The sequence below is a fragment of the Salvia hispanica genome, chromosome 5 (assembly GCF_029641045.1).
Source record: "Salvia hispanica isolate PSC_SH4W2 chromosome 5, Shi_PSC_v1, whole genome shotgun sequence".
NCBI lineage: Eukaryota > Viridiplantae > Streptophyta > Magnoliopsida > Lamiales > Lamiaceae > Salvia > Salvia hispanica.
Genome location: NC_142696.1, coordinates 28,965,196 through 28,978,845, shown reverse-complemented (window position 1 = coordinate 28,978,845; position 13,650 = coordinate 28,965,196). Strand labels below are relative to the sequence as shown.

The 13,650-nt window shown below is 34.8% G+C and overlaps 1 protein-coding gene across 1 annotated transcript; it reads right to left on the bottom strand.

Annotated features, from left to right (window-relative positions):
- Positions 1 to 1,828: 1,828 nt before the first annotated feature.
- On the bottom strand, positions 1,829 to 3,661 carry LOC125189555 (uncharacterized). The gene has a single exon (XM_048086822.2). The coding sequence runs from the start codon at positions 3,614 to 3,616 to the stop codon at positions 2,045 to 2,047; it is 1,572 nt and encodes a 523-aa protein (XP_047942779.2). The 5' UTR covers positions 3,617 to 3,661; the 3' UTR covers positions 1,829 to 2,044.
- Between the last annotated feature and the right edge of the window lie 9,989 nt (positions 3,662 to 13,650).

The following is a 13,650-nucleotide window of genomic DNA, read 5'->3' as shown; positions in this document are numbered from 1 at the left end:
AACTTTTAAATATATTTCTAAAGGAACAAGTGGGAAATTGAACATAAAACAAAGGCAAATGCAAATTTAGTGAAGTTATAGGATATTATCACTTCCAATTATTGTTCAAGTGGTTACATGGAACAACACATTATACACGGACTAGACTAGGCTTATAATAAGGTTTTGTTCATTTGATTGAAATTATACAATTTGTTTATCATGTTTAAACTTTTAATGCTATTTTAAATACGTGAATATATTGATACCACTTGATATTGTTCTTTTTAATATTAGATAAACTTTTTATGTTATTTAAAGTACATTAATCATTTGATTGTTTTCTTTTGCTAAATTAGATAAGATTGAGTTTAACATAATTTTCGAATTCCCATGGAAAAGCAAAAGGAATAGGCCCACCAATGACCAAACCAACCCCAAAAAAATACAGTAGACTTTATAAATTAAAAAGGTTGATGGCGCCAACATATTATGAGCTATTTTTGGTGGTTTTAAAATCCACCTCACGATGTAGTTGTTGTTGTTTCCTTGTTAAGCCTCTCTGTCTACCTATCATATTTAAGCTCCTTTTTCTCCTGCATTTAAGCTACACGCAATAAATTAGTAACAAAATCAACCAAATTAAAAGCTGTACATATACATGGACCATATAATATTAGTAATTACACGATAATAAACTTCTTTATAATAATATTAGTGCTCACTTAATTTCTCTGGAGGGTTATTGGTTTTATATGTGCAACTTGTTGAGTTGGAGAAGCTATATTATAAAAATTGAGACGGAATGATTTATTACAATTTTACTTTCAGACCTATCTTAATACCATTTCCAAACTTGGAATATGTATTGATGCACTCAAAATACTACTACTAATTTTGTTTAAAAAAAAAAACAGATAAAAAAGCTAAAGTTGATTTTTTTAAATAGTGTATAAAGGTAAAAATAATTTCTACATGATTTTTACTCTTACTTTACTTTTGCTCCACTTCAACTATTTTATATTATTTTTTCAAAACGAGTGCGAAAAATAAGCGAGTCGCTTATCTTAGGACGGAGGGATTAGTATTTTCTTTGTCTGCCATTAGTAGTCTCATTTCTTGGCGGCCGGTAGAAAAGTTAGTGAAAAAAAATTATTGGAATGTAAGTTTCATTTGTATATATTAATTTTAAATAAAATGTGAGTAGAATGAGTTAGTGGATTTGTGACACTATTTCCATTTATAGTAAAAATGAACTAGAATTCTTATTCACGGATAGACTAAAATGAAAAAAATGAGACTCCTATTCGCGGACAGAAGGACTTTAAAAAATGTACTCCCTCCGTCCCTGAAAATTTGTCACTTATTTCCATTTTCGTCCGTCCCTAAAAATTTGTCACCTTTCACTTTTACTATTTTTGGTGGTGGATCTCATATTCTACTAAATAATTCTCACTCACATTTTATTATAAAACTAATATATAAAAGTAGGACCCACATGCAACTAACTTTTTCAACTCACTTTCGATTATATTTCTTAAAACCCGTGCTGGATCAAATGGTGAAAAAATTATGGGGGACGGAGGGAGCAGAAATTTTGAAGGTAAAGGCCATAGCCTATAGTGGTTTAGGATCACCATAGCTCCGCCACCAATTATTTTAGATTTGAAAGACGGTATAATGAATCAAAATTTGCAGAAAAGTGTGGAGGATCCAACACAAGATAAATGAGTTGGTTAGCATATGCCATAATCTATATCCCTGGAATGAAATAGACATAGGATTCTGAATGCCTAAGAGAGGAGAAATTAATCAAAGTAACACAATTAGTGGCAGGCATGCACAGTAATTTGTCGTGAAAAATCCAAAATCAAACTTTTAGATTACATTACACAACTCACTTTGTATAGCAGACCACAATATCACATTTTATCCTCTACACAACTCCAATTTGAAAACAAAAAAAACCCAAAATGGAGCCACTGTAAATATAAATCTACCAATCCAATTCAATATCTTTACATATGTAAGCATAGTAAAAGTGAGAATAGTAAAGTGGGTGAGGTCAGGAGTTGCGTTTCTCTCTGACCGAATTAATCTTCTCGAGCCTCCACTCATCTCGTAATCGGGCAATGAAGGAGTCCGCCTTGGCATTCACATCCGGGCTGGCCCAACCCACCAACGGAGATTCTCCACCCTCCGATTTCACTGACACGTCATCTCGCTCCGGCGAGCTGCACTGGGAGCTATGCGTGCTGCGGATTTTCACGAAGTCGCCTCGGACCTCAAATCTCATTCCCGTCATTCTGAACGGCGGCGGCGGCGGCGCCACTGGGATCAACGGCGACGCTGGAGCGATCGTCACGCTCTCGTACTGATGTGATCTCCTGGGTTTCGGAGGCTTTCTAGTGCTGGGCCGCGGCGGCGGCGGCGGTGGAGGTGCCGGCGGCAGGGTGGTTTTCACGTTTTTGTGGCGGCGGCTGAAGCTTCCGCTTTTGAATAATGTGTTGAGAATCGACGAAGGCGGCGGCGGGGGCGGGGGCGGAGGTACTGGAGCGGCGGATGGGTGTGTGAACCGCTTGCTTTTGAATATATTGTTGAAAATCGAGTTCGGCGGAGGCGGCGGCGGCGGTGGAGGCGTCGCGATTGAATGTACGCGCTTGCTTTTTCCGCTCTTTTTGAACAGACTTTGCAAAACCTTTGCTGGAGGTGGAGGTGGCGGCGGCGGTGGCGGAGGTGGAGGAGCAGATTGTGGAGAGGAATTCTCAGCGGCGATCTCGTGTATATTTCTACTTTTGGTTCTCTTCTTTCTCTTCCTCTGACCTCTGTACAACGAAGCTATCGCCGTCGCCAATTCCTTCGTACCGCTCTTTTTCCGGCTGATCTGCACGCTTACTTCCGGCTGGCTCCTATCTTCCACTTCATATGTGCGCGTGTCCACGATTTTCGCACGTGCCACACTATGGAGCGATCTCCTCCGCTTCAAAGTGGGCGGAGGCGGAGGCGGAGGTGGAGGAGTCACGGAAACTTCAAATTTATCCACATGAATTTCCCTAACCACCTCCGCCTCAGCCTCCTGTCTCTTCTGCCGGAGCTCCTCGTAGTTTTCTTCACGAGGAGGAGGCGGAGGAGACCTGTAGAAATTAAAATCAAAATCATCCATGAACCTGTTCCTGTTAGCACCTTCAATCTCCCAAACCGACTCCTGCCGCAGATCAGGATAAGAGCTGCTGCTCCGCCGCAACCTGCCGCCGCCGACGTTGCCATTACCGATGCTGTTGTACTCTCTCCGGTCTGGAAAATCGATCCACTCCGGAACAGACTGGCTAGGCCTATGATCGGAAACACTAGCCGCCGCCGCAGCTGGAATTCGGCGATCGTCATCGTTGCGTCGGGCGAAGATGCCGCAGAGAACGGCGAACAGAACCAGCAAGATGTTGAGCGAATCCCAGCTCTTTTTAACCGAATTAGGCCTCAGGATTTGATTGGTGTGGGAGATGAATGGAGGTATCACAAAAAAGAGTATGAGTAGGGCTATAATTGGAATGGTTAGGATGAGAGCAACCGGATTGAGGAGGGGGCGGCGGCGGGGCGCGGGCGGGGGTTGAAACCAGAAGGAGTCGGCGTTGGCTTCCATTGGAGTTGTGGTTGAAGGGTTGCTTTTCAGTGTTTATAAATGCTTTTTTTGCTTTGGTAGGGAAGGGAGACTTATTGGATATTAATAATGCATACTAATAGGTTTTCTTATTTAATTATATTTATGTCTGTCACATATAAAATGTTTCATTTTATTTTATTGTTTTATGTCTGACGGTAATCATCGTAATAATAATGAATAAATGTGTCGGTTTTTTAAATGTATGTATTTTGAAAGATTATGTTAATTCAGTATTAATCAATCAAAAATATCTTTTTTGGTGGTTCACTTCTTTCTTGCTAAGGTGCAAAAGTCTCATTTTAAAAGTAAATTTTTTGTTTTAAGTTCAATGTTCATGCATGGTCCATGGGCATCACAATTTAAATTGTGAGTACTAATTTAAAGTTATTTTTATGTTGTTAAAAATAGCTGAGAATTTAAAGTTATTTATTTATGTTGATAAAAATAGCCTCAGCTGTACTTTAACCTTAAACTTAAAACCACTGTACCAATTGATCAGAGTCATTTATTTTCCACCATGCTAGTATTAATTACTGATCAAATATATGTAAATATGTTACAACCTTCACTTCAAACGCCTAGATCGAGCATTTATTTAGTAACGATGAATATTTATTGGAGAGTTTCAATGTTGAAACCTTATTGTGTTTAATTTAGTCAAATAGTCCAACATAGTTGCGTCGCTTCATTTTGAATATGCGTATTATGATGCGTCCATGGCTGGTCATAAAAAAATATTGTAGATATTATAGATATTAATGATTTAAATATTTTATTCAATGCTTAAATAATTTTGTTCTCTTACTTTTTCAACTTAAATGGAGGAATAGATAAGTCCGTCTATATTAGATGTTCTACTTTAAAAAAAAAAAAAAAATTCATAAAAGATGTTATATTCTTTATGAAAAAAGTTTTTTATTATATTAATATAAATATATTATTATTTCTCCACTTAACATATCAAAGAATATTTTTTGAAATTTTTGTTATTATTTAAATATGACATCTATTATAGTACGAATCTATAAGGAAACAATGTATTTTAAATTTCTAATACACCTTCTGTTTTTTCACACTTACTTTCTGTGCTTTACCTCTTTTCTAGGGGGTGGCAAAATGGGTAGCGGGTAATGGGTAATTTCCATCTCGACCCGCTACCCGCCGAGTATCGGGTACCCGATACCCGACGATAACGGGAAATAGGGCGGGATCGGGTAGTGTGTTTTAGAGTTTTGCGGGTAGCGAGTATACCCACTACCCGTACGGGTATACCCGTTAGTCCCGTTAAGCCCGTTATTATTAGTATTAGAGCCATATATCATTTTTAATACTCACTCCATTCCATATTAATAGATGTGTTTCAAATAGTTAAATTAGAGAAAAAAAATAAATAGTTAAATAATAATAGCCATATACACATTCATTTTGAAAAATTAAAAATAAATAGTTAGAATGGAGAAAAAATAAAGTAAGAGAGATAATAATGTAGAGAAGAGTATTTATATTATTATTTTTCCAAAATGAGTGAAGAAAATGAAATGTTTCTAAGAGTTCTTTTGAAACATTTTTATATTCCGACGAACATACAATTGAAAACTCATTGGAACTAGCTATAGAGTCCCCTCACTTTTATTCTTAATCTATACAAAGTTTACCATCAATATTAATTAAGTAAATTAGGGAACATTGACGATTATTATGGTTTTCAAATTTTTTATTCAAATTTCGGGTCGGGTACGGGTACCCGCAATGCCGGGTACGGGATACCCGACACGGGTATCGGGTAATCCCGGTATATCACGGGGTGGGTATTGGGACAACCAATTTAGCTAAAATCGGGTACGGATACCCGACTTGTCGGGTGCGGGTACCCGCGGGTAACCCGTTTCGCCACCCCTACTCTTTTCTATGTGCTTTTTATTTAATATATTTTCTATTAAGACTTAATGTAATGTTATTTTCTTGTAGATTATTAATTTTTATCGTTTTCAGATTTTTCATTTTATGGAGAAAATAATTTAGTGATTATATTTACAAAGCTTTTAATCAAATTTTGTATTTTTAGCTGTTTTATTATATTGAAAATTATGATATATTTATTTTTATTTTATTAGTATAAATTAATTTTGTTATTAATTATATTATTATATAACAATACAAAAGAAATGATATGAAAAACTTATAGCAAATTTTTATATGGTTTCGAGCTTGATTTGAAATAATTATACAATCTTCAATTAAAATTATAATTTATTTCTTTATTTAATATTCAAAATGTTCTTATATTATTACGGAATGATTAGCACGTAATATATTTTAAGTTAATGCATACTCCCTCGCCCATAAAAACATATACACTTTTATTTTTGTCAGTCCCATAAAAAATTAGCTTTTCCATTTGTGGATTATCATTTAATGCACATTAACATTATTTATTTTATTTTATATATTTATATTTATTCAATAAGCAGATTATCAATTAATTCACATCCTTACCTTTTACTCCCTATGTGGTATCCTAATATAACAGTGAGACCCCCGTTTGGTTAGCAGCAAATAATGCATATTCAAGACATACTAATATTATATTTTATTAAAAAATAGTAGGAGTTAATAAAAGTAAGATTCACATTCCACTAACTTTTTTCACCCACTGTCGTGCTATATTAACTCTCTTGCCAAATCAGTGGGGACTGATTGAGTAGTAACTTTTGTAATTAATTTTTTTAAAATACTAATTTACATATATTTATAAATGAAGAAAAGAATGAAAAATGAGGAGGTTAAAAAAGGAAATATCACGCAATGTATGGGACGGTGACTTGGTAGCTTAATGAAGTATAGTTCTAATAATACAATTTCATTGGACTTGTTCTGGTAGATAGAATTTGAGCTGGCCTTGGCTTTATTATTAGTTTGAACTAAAAAATAGTTTAATTTTTATTAATAATTGAATAGTCGTCTTAACTACCTATCAACATGTTCTTGTCTTGACGATAAACCTAAACTTAAGAGTTAGAACAGCATTACTGATTACACGTGTATATAGTTATAATTGATATAGAAATTCTCTGTTTCATTTTTGTACACGATGCATGTATTATTAAATATTATTATACACATGCACCAAAAAAATATAATCTATACAACGTAGGGTTATGTTTAGGCATGTCAATCAAGCAATTCGCTCGGGTTCGGGTTGTCTGATTATTTGGGTGCGATCCATTCGAGCTATAATTATTCGTTTTACACTGTAATCCTAAACTCTCGGATTTTAGGCTAACCCGTAGGACCAATTAGGCTCAAAACATGTTATTTTTTAACTAATTTATATCTATAATAAATCATTGCACATACAAGTTTTAATTTATTACTAACTCGAAACTAATACTACCTTGGTCTTTTAGAAATAAAAATTTGAAACGATATAGGTTTTAATGCATAATTGGTAAAATAAGAAAATAGAAAGTAAAAGTGATTGAAATATTGTTAGTGGATAATAAGTTTCACTTCACTAGAAAACTTTTTTTTTTTATAAAACAGAAAATTTCTAATTTTACGGGATTGATAAAACTAAAAAAATTTCTATATTTAAAATCGGGAACTAGTATTTAACTTATAAAGCTATATGAATAATTACCATTTTTTAAAAATTTATATAGTTTAGTTGGGAGAAGTTCAAAAGTAATAAAAACAAAATAAAATAATAAGTACAATTTCAAAGTAATGAATTAAAATATATTTTCATGTACATTTCAAAAACCTTTATTAGACTATTTTTTCAAAGTTAAGAATAAAGTAAAATTAAATTAAAGTGAAATAACAAGAATTAACTTATTTGGGGTAAATCCAACGGAGCTCGGGTTATTTTATGGTGAATCCTATTGAGTTGCAGGTAATTGGTGTAAAGTTATCCGGGTTATGATTTTTTCTATCTATAAATATTCGACATTAATCCTATAAAATTGTCAGGCTATTTGAGTCAATCCAATGATTTTTGGGTTATATTGACATCCCTGATTGTGTTAGCTGTAAAATTTGACGATTTATTAGAAATGGGTCACTCACCCTTAAAAGACCTCGTAAGAGAGAGGGTTATCCACACTTATATAGGTGAGCTAGGATTATTACCAAGCCGATGTGAGACAAGATATTAGAATTTTAACACGCCCCCTCACGTGTGGGCCGGAATGACACATCGGACTTCCATCACGTGGGTAGGCAAGAGAAGAGATAGAGAGATAAATCCATCATCGGCTTGGGCCCGCTCTGATACCATATTAGAAATGAGCTACTCACCCCTTAAAAGGCCTCATAAGGGGGAGAGTTATTCACACTTATATAGGTGAGCTAAGATCGTTACCAAGCCGATGTGGGACAAGATATTAGAATTTTAACACGATTTGACTCTACCGAGAAATGTGTAACGTAATTGTGTTAGCCGTATAATCTGCCTCTGTAAAATCGGCTTAAACCAAAGTAAATCCTAATTTAACTCTCCCAAGAAATGTGTAAGATGTATAAATTGATGATTTTCAATGACATGTCGAAGCTGTGTGAAGTTGAGCGCCAACGCCATGATATGCAGATGATTGTGTTGATGGTAGGAAATGTAGAATTTTTGGATTATATATATTTTTATTTTAGTTGCAGTGTTGTTTTAAAAAGAATCATTTTATAATTTTGTTCAACTGCGCAAATATTAATCCCATTCTAATCTTCGTCCATCTATAGTAGAGGTGTTTCATTATCAACACTCTTTTTGGAAAAATGATAATAAATAATTTAAGTAGAGAGAAAGTAAAGTAAGAGAGAGAATAATATAGAGAACACTCTTATCTATATTATTCTTTCTCTTATTTTACTCTTCACAACATTATTCTCTCTATTACTTTACCATTTCTCCACTGTAACTATTTATTATCATTTTTATAAAATGAGTGCACAAAATGACCGGGATTCTTAATGGCGGACGGAGGGAGTGATAGAAATGATACAAATACGTTATTTTATTGCCACCAAAACTTAAATTTTGATTTGGATTTGGATTCTAATAAAAATAAATACTGCACTAATATATTTTTGACCAATATTAAATCTATTAGCATTTTAATGCATAGTTTTAGACAGTTCACCAGTTTGAATGATTGGAGCGTGGTTGAAATGATTGATATGCGTCCCTATATAAACTTTTAAAATAAAAAAGAAATAACACACCCCTCTACAAACTTTACATCATCCAACTTTCTCAAAAGCTACCCATGCCAAAATCACTTTTCTCTATTTTTTCACTATTTTTATGATCCTAACTTCACAATCACATTCTTAATTCTTTACCTGCACATCCCTCCACCTATTCCTCTAATGCTAAGTAATTAATCCATTCACCTTTACATTAAAGTCTAGTAATTTAAGCTTAAATTTGCGATTGGTGGGTGCTTTACATGAAAAACCACCAGCAACTTGTTTTAGCTTCTTGGTGTGGATTTTGCAACAAAACCATTAGTTTCTTTTGGGTTATTGTGATAATAAGTTTAATTAAAATATATTTTCTTTATATTTTTTGGGTTTGAGCAAATCTAGTGTTGTGTTATTAAGCCAACTTTTAGCTAAAAATCATATTTTCCGCATATTATTTGCAAAGATTCCTGGTAATTCATGGCCTTAATTTGGATCTTAGTGTGTGGCCAAAGTTAAGTAACGTTTTTGTTGTGAAAGTTAGTGTATACAATAATAGGGTAGTGATAAAATATAAACTCTAAATATTGTACAAACTTCAAACTTTGATCTGGATCGCAGGTAATAAAATAATAGCAACAAAAAATGTCAATATAGTGTCAACACAGCATCAACCGTTGAAACTGTGTTGACATTTTTTGTTGCTATGATTTTGTCATCTGTTGACATTTTCCAATGATTCAGATCATAGTTTGAAGTTTGTACAATATTTAGAGTTTGCATTTGATTACATCCCTATAAATGAAGTATATACTCCCTCCGTCCGCGAATAGGAGTCCCGGTTCACTTTTACCATAAATGGTACTAGGGTCCCACCTCCATCTAACTCCTTTCACTCACATATCATTTAAAACTAATATATACAAGTGGGACCTTCCACTAACTTTCTTCCACCCATTTTTCTTAACATTTCTTAAAACTCGTGCCGTAAACAAATGGGACTCTTATTCGTAGACGGAGGGAGTATATGTTAAAACAATTTCTTGGTTCCCGCAAAACATTCCTCCTAAAAAATATTCATTCCGTCCATTAAATATGAAACGTTTTCTTTTCGACACAAGATTTTATATAGTGTTGTTTTGTGAGTTAATAAAGAGAGAATAAAGTAAGAAAGGGAAAAAATAGAAATGATGGTATTTCTATTTTATGAAATGTTTCATTTTCAATGGGACAACCTATAAATGAAAATATTTTATTTTTAATGGGATATAGGGAGTAGTATACTAATCGTGTACAATACACTTTGTACAAATTTCATTAATCGTCGCAGAAATTGAGCATAAAAATAAGCAAATTTTGGTGGAATTAATTTGATGAGAAACTATAATAAATATATGGTGTCCATTTGGGGGAGGGCCATGCCCGTTTCTTAACATGTAAAGAAAACAAAGGTCCCGCGATTTTGAATTGTCAACTACTGCATACTCACAAGCAACCCCAATTCATGGACACTTTCTCTTAAATAATCTTGTACTAATATAATCATTTATATCACGTAAATGAGTATCACTTTCGACTCATGTATATCTGAGAAATATATATAGAGGATATGTTTGATTGAGATGTTGAATACAACGTATTCAAATTTATGTATATGTATACATGTAATGCATATATTTCAAATAATATTTTAAAAATTAGATATATTTAATATTTATTACTATTATAATCATAAGATGTATACCATTAAGCTATGAGGTGATGTGTTATACCGTATATCATATTGAAGTATCGATATGAAAGACTTTCATATTGTTATCATATCGAAAATTTTGGTATACCATATTACGATATACCGAACTTTCGGTATGAATGATATACCGTATCAATAGTTTGGTACTCCCTGCGTCCCAAGGAAGATGACCCTTTCTTGGGCGGCACGCGATTTTATGCAAATTTATTTTGTGTGTTGAGAGGAGAGAGTAAAGTAAGAGAGAGTGAATAAAGTAGAGATAAAGGTGTTTCCATTTTATGTAATGGGTCATCTTAGCTGGGACAAACTAAAAAGGAAAGTGAGTCATCTTCAATGGGACGGAGGGAGTATATCGTACCAAACATCGGTATACCTTACCAGGACGGTATACCGAACTTCGTACACTATACCGTCATACTATACCGTTTCGTATAACTTTATAACGAAAAATATATATAAATGATTTATAAGTTATGAATGGATAAATTTATCGTTTTAATCTATAATAATAAATTATATTATTCAGTATGTACCATATATACCGTTAATTCGATACGTATTGATTTCGATACATATTTTGGACTATAGGTATACCGATAATATTCGTTATACTGGTAATACTTTCAGTAGTATTCATTATATTTGTTAAAATTTTCGGTAATATATACCGGTAATGTTCGTATATATCGGTAATATTCTTTATACCGGTAATATTTTTGGTATACCATGGTATAAAATAATTTGTATTGTTACCGTATCGAAAACTTACAGTACGGTATTATACCGTACCAAAAATTTACGGTATTCCAACAATTTGATATTTTTTTTTGTATTTTTTAGTACGATACAACCGATATAATGTTATTTCGGTATTTATGCCCACCCCTAGCCTAGACATGTTTCTTCATGGAAGTGTTATTATGCAGAACTTCATTATGCAATGAGCACTATGTATTAGCTCAAGCCAGCCTCCGGAATTCCCTAATTTTGTAAAGCTACTACACAAATCTCATGTATTTGAATGATTTCGCTTTGTAAGTTAAATTCTTTACATTCTCAAGAAATTAGGAAAATATATCTTCGTTGACATGCACTAAGGTATATCCTCGGTGAAATGCAGGTCATACCAAGAGAGTATTGTGTTACATATCTACACAATCATGATAACATAGTAGTCTTGGTAGATGAAAATGATGATGAGTACAGAATGAGTTACACGGTGAATACATGTGCTCTTAGTGAAGGATGGAGATCCTTCTCTACTACACATACATTGTTTGCTCGAGATGTCTTAATTTGTCAAATGGTTGGGCCATGCATGTTTAAGGTAGTTTTCTTAATGGTTGTTTCCATTTATTGTTAGAATTTGCAAGATAAAAGTCATATCTTACTATTGTTTCTTATATTGCAAGAAGTCATATCTAACTCTTTCCACGCTTTGCTTTTCTCAAAGGTACACATTGTGAGAGAAGAAAGAAGCACTTCAGGCAATCCAAATCCAATTCAAGCCGTACTAGTTCTAGAAGGTATCCTAAATTCCACCTTTATCTTACTTAGTCAATGTGTTGCATCTCAAAGCTATAATTTGCGGTGTAAGAAAATTCGTACCCTTACCGTATCGAAAACTTACGGTATGGTATCGTACCGTACCAAAAAGTACGGTATATTGAAAATTCGGTAATTTCGGTATTTTTCAGTACCATACAATCGATATACCATTTTTTTCTAGTATTTATGTCTACCCCTAGCCAAGACATGTCTCTTCACGTAAGTCTTGTGATCATCGGAGTGAAGCTTATAGCCGGCATGATAATTGACATTGTGGGTATAGCCGATGCTATTAGGGCTATCACAGGTACGAGTTGTATTGTTGACAACTTGCACACGTGGGATTTGGCTTTGACAACTTTTGAGAGGCTAGGCTAGGTGGTGGGATTCATACACGCTAGGAAAGATCAGTTGTCTCTCTATCCCATGTAGATGAAGCCGCGACTGAGCTGAAGAGAAACAACTGAAGTCGTGGAAGATTTGTGATGCCTCTACACAAAAGTTGAGGATGACAAGGAGAGGTTATGGACTTTGGATGTTGAGATTGAGGTTGTCACAGCAGAGAACAAACAGAAGTGATACGTTAGTAGGGAGGTCGTTGTTACTCCTTGGTGGAGGACTGTCTTAGCCAGCTGTAGGGGCGTTTTGTGTATATAGTTAGCAACCTGTGGTAACTCCATCAACATCACCGAAGATACCGATCCGTTGCCTTCGCCTCCTACCCAGAGGCGTCCAATGGGCGTTAAAGCGACCAAACGGAATGGGAAGGCAACAAGCAGTGGGTCCTCGGAAACCCAATCGATGATGGGGGCACGAGATTCGGAGAAAAACGTTAGGATCCAACAGATGAATATTTGGCAAAAAATATCTCCATGTGGTATGGGTTTGCAACCAACAACCCTCCCCTCTAACCGAGAACTTCTTGTTGGGGATTCTGTGATTACAAAATAAGAATAGCCGAACGTAATACAACCCAAAAGAAGGAATACAGAAATTAAACTGAAATGAAATTACAATGAAGAAATCGAAACTATAAACCGTAAAGGAATAAGGAAATAACCGAGTCGAGGAGGCCTCTTTCCGCAAGACGAGATACGCCCCGGTAGTGCTCTCGGATTGGCGTGTCGTCCCCAAATATAAAACGGCTAACGTCTCCGATAAAGTAGCACCGCAATCAACAGAGCTTCGGCGAACTGGATGGAGGAGAGGGCAAAGCATCGACGGAAGAACAATGCAAGAGAGGGAGAGAGCTTATGCTTTAAGTGTAGAGATTTCAAGTATGTCTTGAAATGTCTTGGTGTGTAGAATGCAAGAGTATGCACCACTATTTATAGGCCATGGGAGGATGTGGAGTCAAACATGCCATTAAGGCTAATTTGTAACGGTCGGCGGTTAACGTTACAGACGTTACAAACGTCAATCATGAAGTATGAACATGGACGGATGTATCTAGACACCTCTCACGTAGTTGTTCATTCTAGAAATGTATCTGGACAACCCGATCAATGTGCATGCATTCTACGAAGCTTTATCC